The sequence below is a fragment of the Ammospiza nelsoni genome, chromosome 1 (genome assembly GCF_027579445.1).
Source record: "Ammospiza nelsoni isolate bAmmNel1 chromosome 1, bAmmNel1.pri, whole genome shotgun sequence".
In the NCBI taxonomy this organism is placed as follows: domain Eukaryota; kingdom Metazoa; phylum Chordata; class Aves; order Passeriformes; family Passerellidae; genus Ammospiza; species Ammospiza nelsoni.
The window spans coordinates 62809677-62827208 of NC_080633.1; the positions used below are offsets into that span (position 1 = coordinate 62809677).

Sequence of the window (17532 nt, forward strand, 5' to 3'; positions counted from 1 at the left end):
CTCACAGAAAGAACAGTAAGACCAACATGATAAAATGGAGGCTTGCTGGGACAATTTAACACCTCTGCACCACTGCATGGGCAAGTTCCCGTCTCCTTCCTTCTCATTCACTCCATCTTGGGCCCAAGATGCCTGCCAGACCTAGTGCTCAGACCCAGCTCTTCTTCCTTGTTAAAACAGAATAAAACCCAACCTGTCAGCACAGCCAGATGCTCCCCAGGCACAGTAGGAGGGGAAGAACCCTGTCTGGCCATAGGCAGAGCAAAGGAGATGATCTAGAGGAGACAGTGAGGGACAAGCAAGACTACTCCTTCCAGCAACACTAAAGCCTTTGAGCAGCTCAGCTGCTCATGGAACCCTGCCAAAAGCCCTTATCATCATCGTGGGGCTACCATACTCAGGAACTCTGGTGCAGATGGAGCCACACCAGCACAGCTGGACTCTGCATGAGGATAGCAAAGCCATCAGCAGGTACAGCCTCTTCCTGTGGGGTTTTAGTAGGATGCCCACTTTTCACAAGATGTTGGTCAGCATGGTTAGGGCCATCATGATTTGTACTTCTTCAAACCTGCCTCAGACAGCTGCACCCAAAGGACCATTTGGTACCTCCTGGGGCTCAGAAACACTGTGTTGCTGGAGAAGAGGGATTTGAACAAAGAAAATCCCTGAAATGCTAGTCAAAAAGCAAAGGTTCCAGACTAATACTAACATTCATTTTTGCTAACACAACATATCAGGCAAAGAAAACAGATCTGAATATGAAAACACCAGTGTCTTCACGTACAAAATTTTTCATTGCTGTAAAATAAAGAAAAGCTACTAAGTTAACTGCCTGCTTCTTTATGTGACTTACATGTTCTTCTTCCATAACTTAAATCCTTGTTCACTATTTATGTCTTATTTGGCTTGCTCCTTTACATAACACCTAGGAGAACAACTGTGTTACCCCATTTTTCTCCTCTTCCAGCTGCATCTTGCTGAGAAGGAGGGAGGAAGGAAGAGGTACTTTCTAAACCACCAGAAAAATGAGAGAGGTACTAAGTATTCAGCTTGGAAATGTAAATCCTCCTGCCCCCTTCTGAAGTATGCCGAACTAGCCTCTCCACAGCTCATGTCATCTAAAGGCCACAGGAGTTCTCTAAAGATATTGTTGTTAAGAGGATTTAGCCCCTTTTAAAAAGGACTTAACATGTGGGTGGTGTCTCCATTTAAGCATTTTCTCATGGCTAAGAAAATGGCCCTCTTCTTAAAGGCTTATCTTTATAGCCCAAAGACAGTAAGAAATTCTCCACTATTTGAATTAGAAACATTTTGAGCAGCTTGCTTTTATAGCAAGCCCATTTCTCAGTACAGGGTAGTGCAAATGGTAGTGACTTTCTCACACCAAGCGAAAAGGCAACCCCAGTGAGAATGCTTTTGGGGTACCTCATCCATTAATTTCTCCAGCATTCTCATGAGGATCCAAGTCAATTCACAAACTCACTGACACTAAAAGAGCGTGGTGTCACAACTCTTATGCCATATCCCTGGCCACTACTTTCTCTTGATGGTCCCTGGCACTTCCCAGACCTGCCATTTAGCTGGTTCAACCTGCTTGCCCAGCAGAAAACCTTTATTTATTTAGGTCAGGGTTAATTTTCCATCCTGGGAAGCCTGAGATTCCAGAAGGGAAAAGGCACCAGCCCCCAGCAGGAGAGCATGGGAGGATGCAGGACCACTGGTCCCTTGCCACAGCACTGACCCTGTCTCCAGAGGCTCAGACTCTCCCAAGAGAGCAAGCTGATGGCTGTTTTGCAAGGGTTAAATTCTTCATTAGTGCTGGTGTTTAAGCCATAGCAGGGGTTCAGATCCACCTGGTAACACTTTCCATTAACTCCCTAGGAATCCTGCACAAGCCCCTCAGGTTGAAAGGGCAGGCAGGCTGGGCCACAGCCTCCCAGAGCCAGGGCTCCCCAGGGCACCGGGGCCCAGTTAGCAACCCTCAGGCACAGGAGCTGCCACAGGGCAAGGAACTGGCTTTGGACACTATGGAGACGCTTGCTGGGGACATGGCACAGTGTGCAAATTCTCCTCAGTGTGGGGCTGGAGAGGCCTGTTGTTATGGACTAGGCCACTTCTCAAGGCCTTTCCAGTAGTGTTACACATACACAAGCACAGATAAAAGAACTACCAAATTCCCAAGGGGAAGCAGCTTATTTGGGCCAAAGAACCTTTTTCATTTGCTCGTGTAGTTGAACACCTCCCTGCACAGCCTAAACTATTCTGCTGTACTGACTCTTTTTCAGTCATACCATAGTTTATATTTGGAAGTGATGGGTGGGTTGCCAGTGCAGTTACATCTGCAAGGCAAGAGTATTTTCATAATCCTAACCAGTGCAGGTGCGCTGGCCAAATTTTAGACTCACCTCTACAGTCTTTTGCATAGCAGAGCCTTGTTTTCAGCTGGGGGTCTCAGACTCCATCCACTACTTGCAACTCAATAATCAAGAGCTAAATTTATATTGGTGCTACTTGCCTAAGCTCACTGCCTCAGCTACCCAGTGTTTTCTCATTCCTTTCACCAGTCCCCAATGCTAGTTTGTCAAAAATAATCAGCTAGGAACAAAGGGCAGCACATCCTCACTTCCCAATCCCAGAAAATCCTCCATGACTTTTGAGGAAAGCTGCCTGGCAGCCACAGACCAGAAAGGACCGGACAGTGTCCCTGCCAAGCAGTTTGAGGTGCAGAAAGTCCAGGCAGAGCACTAGGGTGCTTCAGCCTGACTTCCCAAAAGATGGGTCTGCAGCAAACCAGCCCAGCTCCAAGAAGGGCACTTGCATGAGCACGGCTCTCAGGATGCGCAGCCCCTTTTCTGGTGTGTGCCATACATGGCTTATCGCCCTGCGAGGGTGCCAGCCAGCAGTTGTAGATACTGCTGGCCTGACCGCGCTTTTCCTCCTCCATCCCACATCTCTCCCCAAAGTTAATATGGGGGCGGAGGGTACACAACAAACTTGTCACTTGTGTGGGGACTTTGCAGGCAGAGGCCAAAATCACTTTCCCCAATTCCAAACCTTTAAGGTAGAAACTAGCCTTCCCAGGTTTGTAAGGCCAGGAGTTCCTCCCAGAGGTGAGCAGCATACAAAAAAAAAAAAAAAAAAAAAAAAAGAAATAAAGCACTCAAATCATCTATGAAGGTCTTACAGGACCCATTAATGAGAAAATTTAGGAGTTCCTATGACATCAACATCCCTCCCACAAAGCTAAAAAAGTCTGTATAATTTTTTTCCCAGAATCATCATGTAACATATGCTCCTCTTTATATTCACTTACCACCACCTTCTAGGAATCAACCTTCACATAGGACAGCCAAATATTTACAAAGTGGCCTGAAGTAGCCTGCTTGACACTGAGTGCTATTAGGATATGCTGAAGACCAAGAGCATAAAAAAAATCTATTCTCTTTTACAGCAAAGATGCTTATTTTTAAATGTAAAAAAGTAATAATAATAATTTTTAAAAAAGCTTGGGATGGGATTTGATGAGCCTTGAAACTTTCACCACTAGATCAGCAACCAACACCTGCAGAAACCCACACACAAGGCAGCTCACGCCATCCTCACGGGCCTCCCAGCTGCCCCCAAAGCTCCTCCAGAAGTATTTCACAATTACAGCACCATCCCATACCTGGACCATCACCGAGCAGAGGCAGGGAAAAGGGGGCGGGGGAAGGGGTGCTAAAGCCCCTTTTGCCCTGGCAGGGGCGCAGCGGGGTGGGAGTGGGGAGGAGCGGAGCCATCCCACGCCGCGGGGCGGGCGGCGGTCCGGAGCCCGGGGGGGCAGGTGAGCCCCTCTCGCCGCCCACGGCCCCCGGCGGCGGGGATGCCCCGCGCCCGCCCCCGCGCTCCAACTCGGCGGAGCCCACGAGGGCCAAGCGCGCACCCGAAATCGGCGAGGACAAAGAAAACCCCACGAGTGGGGGAGGCGGAATTATTTTTTTTTTAAGGTGGGGGGTGGCGTAAATGTTAAGGAGGGGGTATAAATTGTAAAGCGGGGGGAGAGGAGGCTCGGTGCTCGCCGCCGCCCCACGAGTCACTGACCTGCTGCAGGGGCATTTCGGAGAGCGGCGGGGGCCGGGGGCAGCCGGCCGGCGGTCGGGCTGTCCCAGGCCAGAGGGAGGAGGAGGAGGAGGAGGAGGAGGAAGCGGCGTCCCCCTCCCCGCCCGCCCCGGCTCCCAGTCACAGCCGCGGCCTCCGCGCACGTGTGCCAGACGTCACCGGCGGCTCCGGGGGTGAAGCGGAGACACCGGCGGGGCACGGCCCGGCCCGGCCCCCCGCCCCGGGGCCCTTCCCCGCCGCCGGCTGCTCGCTCTTTGCACCCGTGCGGCGGGACGTGGCGGGGGATTATTATTTTCCCCCCCTCCCTTTTTTTTTCCTTTTTTTTCCCCCTCTCCTTTTCAATAAGACCCGGCAGCGGGGGTTGGGAAGGAGGCAGGAAAGTTTATTGCAACAAAGCGCTGCATCCGCCTTTCCTGCCCTCCCCCCGCACCCCGCCCGCCCCCCGGGTCCGGCCAGCGGCGGGATCCCCCCCCGTCCCCTTCACCCTCCCCTCGGGGACGGGGGGAAAACACAAAATTACCGGGGGGCGGCCTCCGCCCGCGGCGAGAGCGGGCTGCAGCAGCGCCGTCCTGCCGGCGGGTCCGTGGGGGGTGCAGTACAGCGAGCTGCCAGCGGGCTGGCCCCCATCCGCCACCGGGGCAAAGGCACCGGGAGCCTGGGAAGCGGCGGCGGCGGAGGAGGAGGAGACAACACAGGGCGCCCCCGCCACGGCGCCGGTGCTGCGGATCTGGATGAAGGTGCCGGCGGCAAAGCGGGCCGGGAAGCCGGCGAGGGCTGCTCTGGAGTCCGTGGACGGCGCGGGCGGCGGCGCTGCTGCCGGGGCCGAAGGCTGGAGTCCCCTTCTCATCCTTCCCTCCGGGTCTGTCCCCGCAGCCGCGTCTCCTCCTCCCCCCCGTCCCTCCTCCCCCCCCGGCCTTCCCAGCTCCTTTCCTCCTCGATGCCGAGGCCCCGCACAAAATACTGGGGGCTGCGGGTGCCGGGGGGGCCCCGGCTGCAGGATGCGGGGCGCCGGGGGGGGACGGAGGCGGCGGGGCGGGCAGATGCGGCGGATGGAGCGGGGCCGCTCCCGCTGTGTGGGGCCGGCTGGAAAATGGCTCCAGGAAGCGGCGGCTGCTGACAATGAATGAAGGGAAAGGAGACGGGTTACGCGCCAAGGGCCTCCCGCGAAACTCGGATTTCCCGCCCTCTTTTCAAATCAAATTTGCATGTCCCCGCCCCCGGGGCGCGCCCCGCCCGCCTCACCGCCTCATTGGCCCCCGCCGACCTCCGCGCCGTCCAACGGGGGGGCCGCCTCCCCGCCCCTCCGCCTTCCCATTGGCCCGGGTGCGGCCGCGATTTGCATCCGACGCGGCGATTGGCTGCGGGGGCGAGGATGGGGGATTCCCCCTGCGCGCGGCCGGGATCCCGGTTCGCCGGCTCGCTGACAGTGACAGCTGCTCCCGCACGGAGCGCCCGGCCCGCCCCGGGCCCCGCCCCGGGCCCGCCCCGGCACCGTAACCCACACCGATCCGAGACCCACACCGATCCGAGACCGACCCTGATCCGACACCGCCGGGCTCCCCTCGGCGCGAGGGGCGTGCGGCGAGCGCCGCTCCGCAGCACTCGGATGGCTCCGGCTCGCCCGCCCAGCCGGTGGGCGCGATCGCTGCCGCTGCGGAGCTGCCCGGAGGTGCCCGTTCCCGCGCGGCGGCTCTGCGCCTCGGGAGGGGTCACCTGAGTTCTCGCCCCGGCTTGCTCGGAGAGGCACCGGCCTGCGCCAGCGGGGATGTTCCAGGGAGCCTTTTAAAAGCGTCCCGGAGCGGGATGTCACCTCCGGTAGCTGGGGAATGGCTTTTCCGCTTTCTCCGTGCGCCTCCATCCACAGATTTTCAAATCAGCTCACCCGAGGCGCTTAACCTAATTTTTTCCCCCAAAAAGTGAGCGATTAGCAAAATACCCCCTCCTATCATGGTCTGTATTACCTCCAAGAGGTGAAACAGTGGAAGTATGCTCACTAGCTCTTCCCAGTTCCCTTCACTTACTAAATGCCCACTTAGGATCATAGAATCGTTAAGGAATGGAAAAGATCTCCAAGATAATTCGGTCCAACATTTGGCCAAACACCGCCCTACTCCCTGAATTTAAGCTGTGTTGCCAACAGGCCCCTTTAATTTATTAAATGCCCCACCCTGCCCAGCGCCCACCGGCCATGCCCCATTTTCTCACGTTTTATTTCCAGACACACCTTTCCCTCAACCAATGCTCCCAGCAGACAGCGTGTCCAGGCTGCCGCTGCTGAGTCAGGCAGATAAGGATCCTTTTCCTTGGGAACCTTCCGTGTTTCCATTGCTAGCAGGGGCATGACCAAGTGAGTTTGCTCTATCAAATCCTCAGCCCTGCCTAAAGGTTCTCCTGGTCTGACCCCAGGTCAATCAGAGATTGAGGACTAAGGTGCAATACTGTTGATATTAAATAAGGGCATCTTCTATTCTGGGCATGTTTTCCATCAAAGGAATAAATTCTGCTCTGTTTGGCACTGAAAAAGCCTTGATTACCCTACTGGGTGCAATTTTGGGCACTGCACCTTAGGAAAGATACCACATGGAGAGAATCCATAGAAAAATGGGCAAGAAAACCTGGTCAGAAAAATGTGTCCTTCTTTGTAAAAGAAGAAACCTTTGTTTCTGGCTTTTGTTTTGTCACAGGCAAAAGTAGGGGAAGAGGGGATGATAGTGGTGACCTGATACACAAAAGGTGACAGAAGATGGCTCTTCCTCTGTGGGGCGGGTAATGAACTTTTTAGGAAATATTAAATTTAATCTAGACAATTGGGGATCAATGAACTTTGTGGTAAGGAAATCCTACAGTAGCTCACCATGAAGTCTTTTTAATAGATGAGAAAGACTTATTTTAGCAAGTGTTTTCTACGTCTTTTAGCAAGTCTGCATTTGTGCTCAGCATCCAAGACCTAAAAGCCTTCACTATGGTCCTTCCAGCCCAGGCGGGAGCAGGGATTGCCTGGAAAATTTCATGTTCTTCTGCAGAACTTTAGCAGTCTTTAAAATTTCACCCAAATTATCAGTTCTGCTACTGTGGATTGCTGTTAAGGGGTCAGCCAGCAATGTCCAACTCTGTGCCCCTGCACAAAGTGAAGCAGGTAAAAGTTGTGCTTAACATGCCCAGGCCACAGCACGTGGAGCAGCACCTTGCTGGCTGGGTGAGGCTCCTCAAGGAGAAGCAGGCAGAAACACAAACCTTTCCCTACTGCAGAGTTCATCTCCAGTTTCCTTCTGAACCACCTTTTATGGTTTCTCTCTGCCATGGTCCCTGCCATCTTTAGCTAATTCCCCATCCTGCAAGAGTGTCCCATGGCTGGAGTCGCTGCCTCGTGTAGAACTGAGGCACATCCAAGGGCCAAAGCAGGGAAGAGGCTGAGAAACAAGAACAGCAGGCAAAGGGTGAAGAGAAAGTCCAGACAGAAAGAAAAGTGCAGGCAGGCAGGCAGGCAATGTGCTCAAAGTAAAGATTTAATTTTTTTTATATGTATAAAAATAGTAGCACTACGTTGGTTTCAAGGATCCTGCAAGATGGAAAGAAGAAATGTGAGCCTTGATATTTCAGCATAAGGAAAGAAAGCAATAAATAAAAAAAAACACAGCAGAATGAGGATGGCAAAACTAGAGAGCCTTAGAGCAAATCTTTAAACAGAAAGAACAGCAAAAATTAGAGTATAAAAAGAGCCATGTAGATGTGACTAGCCAGGATCCCAGGAGCAGAAACAAAGCACAGTTAAATTGAGGGAGTAAAACAGACAGTGCATGGGCTAATGCATGGTACACTTCAGAATTCACTTTCATGTATTGGTTCATCATCTAAGTTTCTAGGAGCTCATTGCTCTGTCAAGGGTGTAAGTCAAGTAGTTGAAATAAAGTAAAGCTAAACAATTACCAGTTAAATCCTATCTTACTTCTTTGTGTGTTGCTTTACTTTTTGAAGGAAAGGGTCTGGCTTAATGCATAAGAAAGGTTGGAAGTTTTCAAGAAGCAAGGAAAACAGTGTTACTCTCAGAAGGACACTTTAACTGAACTGCAATAAACCCAGAAAAAAAACCAACTATTTTTACAAAAGAATGGAAAATAAATCCTTACTGCAGATTTATGTCTGTAACCAGACATATCGTGTTAAAAGCTAGTCCCAGAGTTGTACAACAGCCAAATGGGATGGCCAGGTCACAGGGCCCGTATCATCTGAATGGGAGGGTCCTATGTTCCTGTCTTCTGGAAGTGGAGTTGTGTTGTGACTGTGGGTGCCTGGTGGAAGATCTTTAAATAAAAAGCATGGGGTTCATCTGAACAGCAACTTTGCTGTCCAAAAACTGAAATCTGCAGAAAAATACTGTGGGAGAAGAGATGTGTTGTTCTTTTCTTGAAACACAATTCTGGGGCAGATATTTCAGTTTGCAGTGGGACCTGTTAAATGTGCATTTCACTTGCTGGAGCTAGTGGAAGGAACCTAAAGAAAGTGGAAATTATAACATACATAAGAAGTATACAGAGAGCTACATAAAGGAAGCTAATTGCAGGCCCAAGGACTTCTGTTGGTCTATAAAAAACAAATTACTGCCTAAAGGGATGTCATCATCCAGGTATCTGTTGCAGAGAAAGTACCCGGCAGAACACAAAGGCTTGGGAGATACTATAATTAAGGCTGGTGTGCAGCTGTGATTTATCTTTCCTTGTGAGTATGGTTCTATGGTAGTGTCCTGCTATCCTGGCCAATATGGTCTTTATCTGTGTGATGATAAGCAATTTGCAGTCATTTAGGGAAAAGGCTGCATTTGTCCTGAAAATAATGTGTAATGAGAATTGCTTTTTTTGAGATTCTTACTTGTTGCAGGTAGTGGAAGCAATAACAAAATCTTTGCCTAGATGTTAAAATGGTTGAATCCGACTTGAAGATCTGGATTCCAATCAGACTTCTCCCATGAAGAAGATTCTGGATAATGTTACAATGGAGACTGCAAAACATTCCTAAGTGAAAACTCTCTCTAAGAAAGTTTGTAATAGGAATAGATAGTAATAATCAATGGATAGCCCTGCATATGGAATAATTATGAGGGCAGTAAATACTGAAAAGCTACCTACTCCATGAAACTTTCCCATCCTTCATACTGAATGAGAACTGTGCAGGAAAAATGTCCACATAATAAAAGACCATGTCATTATGCATACATGTGAGGAGTAGAACTGGCATTGTACAACCCCCCCCAGCTTGCTAATTATTAACCTTCAAGTAATTAATTTCCTGCATTTTGGAGCTTGATTTTACAAGCATGCAAGGAAGAGTTGAGAAGGGAAGGATGAGATTGTGCTCAATACTGCACATCTGGAACACAACCTGTGTGACAGCAAAGGGACATCTGGAGGGAATACTGAGACTGATGGGATGTGTGTTTCCTGCTGTCACTGAAAGTGTGACATCCCATAATCCAGGTCATTAAAGAAGATGTTAAACACTGTCAACCCCAGCATTACCTGTACCAGACACCACTAATGGCTGGCCTCCAGCTGGACACTGTGCTCTGGATGAGAACCCTCTGGGCCTCACAGTTCAGTCAGTTTTCACTCCACTTCACTGCCCTTAACTTACCCAATGCTTCATCCATTTTTTCATGAGGTATTACTGGAGACTCTGTCAAAAGCCTTAATGATGGATAAATATCATCCAGTGCTTCATCCTCATCCACTGAACTAGTGTTACTGCAGAGGGCTATCATGTTGGTCAAGCCTATCCTTGTCTTCATAAGTCCAAACTGACTACTCCAAATCATCTTTCTGTGTTTGGAAATGGTTTCTGGGATAATTTGTTCCATTACCTTCTTTTTAGGGACTGAGGTGAGGCTGACAGACCTTAGTTCCCCAATCGTCCTTGCCCTTATGAAAGACAGAATTGATAATTACTTTTTTCTTGTTGTCGGGAACCTCTCCCAGTCTCGGTGACCTTTCACAGATTATCAACAGTGGCCTCACAGTGACATTGGCCAGCTCCCTCTGCACTAGTTGGTATATCCTGTCAGATCCCATGAACCTGTATATATTTGGTTTGTTTAGATGTTCCACAACTTGGTCCTCCTCTACCTAGAGTAAATACTCTTTTCTCTAGACCTTCCCACTGGTGTCTCAGAAAGCTGAGATTCCTGAAGGCAAATCTTGCCAGTAAAGACTGAGGCAAGGAAGGCATTCTGTACCTCAGATTGCTCCTTGTCCTTTGCTACCAAGTTCCTTTCTCCTTTGAGCACTGGGCCCATATATTCTTCCATCTTTCCTTTGCTGTTGAGGTACTTAGAAGAACTTTTCTTCTTGCCTTCCACATTCCTCTCCAGATTCAGTTTCACAAGGGCTTTCACTTTCCTAAGCCACTCCATGAATTCCTGATCAACATCTCCATATTATTGTTGGGCCACTTGTCACTGCTTCCACCTCTTACATTTTTCCTTTGAGTTTTGTCAGGAGCTCCTTGTTCATCTATACCAGCCTCTTGTTGCCTTTGCTTGATTTCTGGCTCATTAGGGTGGGACCATCTTAAAGGTGGAGGAGGTCATCCATGAAAAGCAACTGATCTTCTGGTCTCCTCTCCAGGACAATCTCCCATGGGACTCTTGGAGTCAGATAACTGGAAAAGCCAAAGTCTGTTCTCTTTCTGTCTGGATTGTGATGCTATTTTTCGCTCCCTCCACTGATGATTGCCATCCTAGGATAACATCTTCTGAATCTCTGCTAAACAATTGTGAGCTGAGATGTTCAGTATGTTTTACTTTCAGGAAAAGAAAAATTCAGAAAAATTGTATTAGATTTATTCTTGACCAGATTTCAAGGCTTTACTACAAAGAAAAGCCTGTCAGATTTTTTAAAGACAGCTCGTTTTCCTTTGCCTTGATTCTCAAGTGATTTCTGTGTGAAATTTCAGACCAAATTATATAGCTTTTAGAAGGTGACAGAAGGTTGAAAGCAAGGTGTCCCAGAATAAGAAAGGCTGAATAACCTTAAGTATAGGCATGTCTACCCTCCCAGAGAGTAAGATACAGGCATCCCTTCTAGGAAGCCTTTTGAGAATAAACACAAATAAAAATCTGAGCAATTTCATGCATCACATCTACACTTCTAAAATTTACAGGGATTATTATTATATTTTATATTATATATATATATTAAAAAAAAAAAAAAAACAACACCAAAAAACAGAGGAATGAAACTAAAATAAATTGACTTCCTTAGTCTGTAAATTCTTCTAAGAATGTGATCTGAGAATTTAGAAACGAAATGACTGTTACGAGCAGCATGTGATCTAGTTACTGCATGGGTTTACCTAATAGTTTCTGGAAAAAATGAAAGGATTATTTTTCCTTAATTTGCCAAAGGCATCAACCTTGAAATGTCACTTTGCCATAAAATTATTTGTACATGAACACAATTTTTTTTTTTTTAATTAATGAGACGTCTCTCCTATTTCAGTGGTTTCAGAGAAAGGAGGTGACCACCTAACTGGAGCAAGGACATACAGTTACAGAGCATCATTTGGTAGCATCTTCTCATCATTCCTGTGTAGCATCCATTAAACCTAAATATCAAAAGAACCGTATGGTGAGAAATGAATGCCTGGTTCAGATGAGTTTACTTTTCAGGGTTAATGAATTTTTTTTAACTCTAGGCAAGGTTACAATCTGTTGATGTTCCAAAAGAATTTCAATTCTTTGCAGGTAGCCATGTATTTATGTTTTAAAAAGTCCTGTCTACATCTATAAACTTATCAATGTCTTCCTTTTCTATACTTCATTACCTACATACATTGGCAAATATGTAGTTTTGATTTGCAGCAAATGCTGCTTATGAAAATAAAACAAAAATCATGCATGCATTATAAATTCTGTATGTCAGCACAGTTCTGCTTTGGGGAGGGTTTTAGTGAGGAATGTCAAGCCTGACCATCTGCTTGATGAGAGGGAAGGGTGCTCTCTCCTATCATGGAGAGACAGAACATACACTTGACCTTATGCAGGCTGGTTATCACAAGGTGACTTTAAGTGTCTGTGTGTTGCAGGATTAGGGGATTGGCTGCTTGCTAGACTGCTGGTCCTTCTGTTGCAACTTTCTGCCTTTCCCTTTGCGAGATTACTGCACATCTCACAGTTCTTGCCCTCTGAGGACTGTGGCAGGGGGTTTCACTGGGAATGGGAAGAGATATTGGGTCTGTTCCTCTCTGTGCAGTTCCACTCCCTTTTGTCAATTCAGTCCAACTCTGCATAAAGAGTTAATGTCCACAGTGGCCTTCTGCACCATGTCCTGACACAGTAATCAATTGAAACCTTGTTCCCCTTGATCAAGTGTTACTTAAAACACAAAGCAATTTAATGTAAAGCTGCTCTCAAGCCACCTAACCTCTTAAGTCTACTCCTCAGACCTTCAATCTTTTGGTTGTTTCAGCCTTTGTCTAACTGAAAACCGTTTGCCTCCCAGCAGAACAAACAATCTCCTTGCAATAATCAAGGCTAAGCAATTGTTTGTAAAGAGACTCTGCACCCAGAGGGGATTGCTTCACCTCAGCTCCTTGGCCTCCAGAGTATGTAGGTGTCTGTGGGACAGCTGTTCATGCAGGCACTGAACCTCTCATGCTCTGAACTTCATGGGAACAATGGGTTTTCAAAAGTTTTTGAGATCAGGTATATAATATTGACAATATATGATTCATTAATTTTTGTGTATTTTGTATTAAATGTTTTTTATTAAAGAACAAGATTTTTAGTGACTTTTTGGGGGAAATACAGTTTCAGGGCATTCTGATTAGGCATCTGTTTCAAACTTCTGGAGTTTTCTTCAGTTTTCCACACTAGACCAAGGCTTCAATCCAGGTTTTTGGTTCAGTTACTTGGAATCATTTGTTGAGGGTTTGCTGTGACAGTGGTCTGGCTGGCAGGGGAACAACTCCCTCGGAGGGTGCCCACAGCCCGTGCACTTTCCTAGGGCAGAGACACATGCTCAAACCCATGTTCCGAAGTAAGCAGAACACAAATTTGGACCCAGGCCTCTGATACCTTTTGTTGTGGGCAAACAATCAGAAAAAACTGCACTTTCTGCCTCAGTAACTTGCTGTGAAGAACTGGAGTAAGATCCTCTCTGAAGCTTCCTGCTCATTTTGTTGGTTTTTTTGGGTTTTTTTTTGAGTGTGTAAGGCCAGTTCTTCAGTTCTTAACTTTGAGTGCCTGTTTCTCTCCACTCAGTGGATAGGAAGAGCTTGAGTGCTTGTTTCAGACCCATAGGCTTCACCAGGAGGCCGGGAATGTTGGCCAAGCACACGGCTGCACGGTGGGAGCCTGGCCTGGGCATGAGCCTAGGCTGCAGGCAGAGGATGAGGCAGAGTACCAATGGCCAAGTGTCTGTCTGGGAGACTATTTCCTTGCCACAGTCAGGGCCTAAAACACAGACACCACAATACCCAATTTATATCCCCTCCCTCAATCCAGCTTGAAATTACCTCCAATTAGAGGATACATGAGCAGAACTACTTTACTAGGGCGCTGTCTCTTCTGTAACTAGAAGACTTTCATCTCTGTGTACACAAGGTCTCCTTTATCCTTCTTTAACTTATAAGTGGGCTTATTGTAGGAGAGTTATACTGGTGGAATGCCTTAATTCAATCCAGGTTTGTTAAGTCTCTTTTCCACATTCGTCCAGATCAGATAAATTGCATGCTGTATTTACTTTTTGGAGTAGTTGCCTAAAATGTTCAGGCACTGAGGCTGTTTCTCATAATGTGCTGACTTTTGGAATGAACTCTTTATTTACAGGCTTTGGCAAAATGGCTAGATTTATTATTTATTAACCAGAAAACCAACAACCATTTCTCTTAGAAAGGTGCAGAGTTGCATGTGGCATACTGTGCTATAAAACTTAGTTTTGTTCTGGATTTTTTCAACACTCGTATTATCTATGGTAGATAGAAGTAGAAATTGCCATTTTTGGAGAAGGAAATCCTGCCCTTCCTTCTCTTTTGCTTTCAAACTTCTCTAACACTTCAGGAACCCTTTTGCATCAGAATATTTGTCAAGTTTGCTTTAAGATCACAGATTTTTCTGGGCCTTGTGAAAAGGCACTTCTTTACTGTGTTTTTAATTTTCTTCCTAAAATAAATTCACTTTTCCCCTCACAGTGCGGTTCTGTAAGTAAAGGTATTCTTGTCATTATCTTCCTCTTTCATATGCCTGTGTACAGTATCAGTTAGTACTTTTCTTTGGTTTGAATTGATTTGCCAATATGGCTTTAGCAGGAATATGGCCTCAACTCTCCAATACCTGCAGCTTGTCCAAAATCTCAGACTCCATCATCACAGGAGTGTAGCTGCAAGAAATACACTTTGGAGGCGTCAGAATTATTTACAACAAATACTAATACTTTCAAATAATCTTCAATATTATTTCAGCACATAAGGGCTTCAGAAACTCATTCTATTTAGCCTGCAGTGGAAACCAAGTTAGCAAGAGCCCCAGGTTTCCACATGTGGTCAGAACTACACCTACGGGACTCTCTTCTGTCTTCCCTCCTGTCAACATGCCATGGTAATTATGAAGACATTTGGGAATTCCTGTTTTCTGACTTCTGGCCTCTTGCTTTGTCTAGAGCTGTTCAAATTAGGTACCTTTTGGGGAAATATGAGCAGGGGGTACAGGCAGAGCAATCCAACGTTGCTCCAACAATTCAGGCTTCAGCACTGAGGCCAAGGGCCTCTGCTCTGGGGCTGTGGGTACATGCACAACTTGAGCAGGCAGAAGTTGTCACTGCCAACAGCAGAAGCAGTCCTGCCTTTCACTTATCAATTGTTCCTGTTCCTGTGCTACCCCTCCCTTTTGCTTGTGGCTGGGGAACTGATCTGAGTTAGAGCCAACTTTTACTTGGGCTGGGTAACTCTTGTATCAGTTCCTGATCTGTTTCACTGTAGAGCTGAAGAGAATTTTTCTCAGGCCGACACAAGAACAGAAACAACATGCAGACAGGAATGGTCCAGGTGCCTGGGAAAAAGGGGGCTGAATGACAGAAGCTAAAAGAGTTAATGAAACTCCAGACTTTTTATCAACTGTGCTTAACAGGAGTTCAGTTAATGAGGCCAACGTGTTGAATTTTTGCCGTCTTGCCAGCAAGGTGAGGAATGTCCTCATCCATTTCTGTACAACAGGCGACTCACACGACTTCCATTCCTGTGTCCTTAGCTTGCCTGCCATTCTGCTTTCCCAGGTGGGACTTTGGGAGCCCCCAAGCTCGGTGGATCCTGCGTGTCCCAGCTGCCCGCATCCCAGGCAGGAGAGTGGAGTCTGGTGGCCAGAGAGGAAACTGCAGCCGAGGAGACCTCACTGTCCCCCAGGGCTCAGCAGACAGCTCCTGCTGCCCTGCACACAGCCACACACAGCTTTCCTCCGGCCTGAGCCACAGCTGGACGAGCTGCTCAGCTCTGCCCTGCAGCAGCCTCGGCTCTCTCTACAAGGGATCTTAACAGAGCAAATGCATTCCGGTTTGTGGCCTGGGCTGTGTTTGGTTTGCTTGAGTGCAGCTGCAAAATCGTTTCCTCAGACCTGGCAGTAAAAGCTGACCTAATAGAGAACAGCTTGCATTGTCCCACCCTCCAGGACTCTTCTGCATAAAATGCACCTAGGGGTGACACCATCTGCCCCCAAACTCGAGAGAAGATCCAGCTGCAGATGCAGCTGGAAGAACCAGCTCCAGGAGCAGCTGTTGGTGGGTCTCTTACTCTCAGTTTTAATACACACCTATCACTGGCAAGGCCCTGTCAGCCTACTTTTCTTATTATTTACTTAGGTTGGCTTTTCTCAGAACCTCCTCCCACCAAACCAGGCCATTTCCTGCCACCAATTCATTGCACTTGACTTTGCTTTGAACTCACCAGTCTTTGGCTTTTTAAAATAAAAATGATCTTTTTATAACCACCCATCATTGCACTCCATGGTTACCATTGTAAGAACAAGGATCATAAATATTTTATAGTTGGCTGTTGAGGTTGTGATTGATCATGGTGAGCTGGGAAAGACTCGAGTAATATCACAGAGGTGGACAAATCTTACTCCCTTTCTTTGGAGAACCCCATAAGCATAAGTGGAGGTGCAATGATGTGGCTGTCAAAGTCTTATAAAAAGATGAAGCTCGTAGAATGGACAGTTGTGAGATAAAACACTAATGCAAATTGTTATTTACTTCTAGAAGGAAACAGTGTCTCTTGGGACGCGTTCCTTCCCCACAAGGAAAACCTCTTGTCAGGTTTTCTGCTCCCTTTGTGTCCCCATGGTTCAGCACAATCTGGTCATGCATAAGGATTTTAGGATTCAATTCTTAAAATTATTAATCCTGCTATGCATCTTTAAAAAACCCAAAGAGATTCAAGTCCATGAGAATCTCATTAGCCAGACATCAATATTCTGAGACTAGAGAGAGTAGCTGTTGGAAGAAGCATATAGTTGCAAAGCATATTATTATTTATAAATGTTTACAAATGGGAAATGTTTCTCTGATTCTAGCTCTTTTATTCTTTTATGGTTCTTTTTAAAGTATCCTTTTTCTTTTAAATGAGAACAAAGATAATTTGTGTCTCAGATTTAAACTCTGAACTTAGCAGAATAGAAAATAGAGGCTTATGCTCTGTTTTTCATAATTTATCATTTCAGTTTCAGAAAATTGTATGATGCAGGAGGTTAAGTTAGCTGTGCTGAGTATAAATGAGTTCTTGTTTTGGTTCTTAATTCACTTTCATGTCTGACTCATCTGGGAAGATCTTGTCTTTCTGGGAAAGAGATGGCAGCAAATCAGTTGGGAAAGGAACAGATTTCTTCAGATCTCACATTCTTCTGATTTTGCAGAATGCCATTTCTAAGCTTGTGAGACAGATGGGAAACCTTGGGAGCCTGGAAACTTTGAGACTGTTGCACTGAGATTAGTGAGATCCTCATGAACTAGTCAACCACTTCATCAATGTTGTATCAAATGTTAAATGTCTCTGCATTCCAGGAATCACCATGGGTAAATGTATAATCTCTCAGAGATACAAGAAATCTCATTTTTGAGGTAAAGAGCAGCAAAAAACAACAGGATAATTACATACTCTTGATTCACCCAACGGGGCAGCACTACTGAAGCACACAAAAAGCCTGAGGAACTTTACAAAATGTGCTGTCTTAATATTGCTTCCTTGATCCCAGGACTGCCAGAAGCCTCTGAAGGGGAGCCATGCTGCTGCACAATGAGCCAAGCATTGTGTAGAGGTGCTTCACAAGTTCACATGCTGGTGATAGAAGGTGCTGGCATTAATTTAGCAGAGAGCTGTGGAAGCAGAGAGGGCTGCCAGGACATGTGGTGGTCGTGCAGGTCAGCCTCCTCCCTGGAGCTGAAATATTGCCTGACT

The 17532-nt window shown here is 46.9% G+C and overlaps 1 protein-coding gene across 1 annotated transcript in view; it reads right to left on the reverse strand.

Annotated features, from left to right (window-relative positions):
• Positions 1 to 4945, reverse strand: part of E2F3 (E2F transcription factor 3) — a 41748-nt gene extending 36803 nt beyond the window's left edge. The window contains exon 1 of the mRNA XM_059487439.1: positions 4619 to 4945. Within this exon, the coding sequence (XP_059343422.1) occupies positions 4619 to 4945 (327 nt within the window). The remainder of the gene's footprint in view (positions 1 to 4618) is intronic.
• Between the last annotated feature and the right edge of the window lie 12587 nt (positions 4946 to 17532).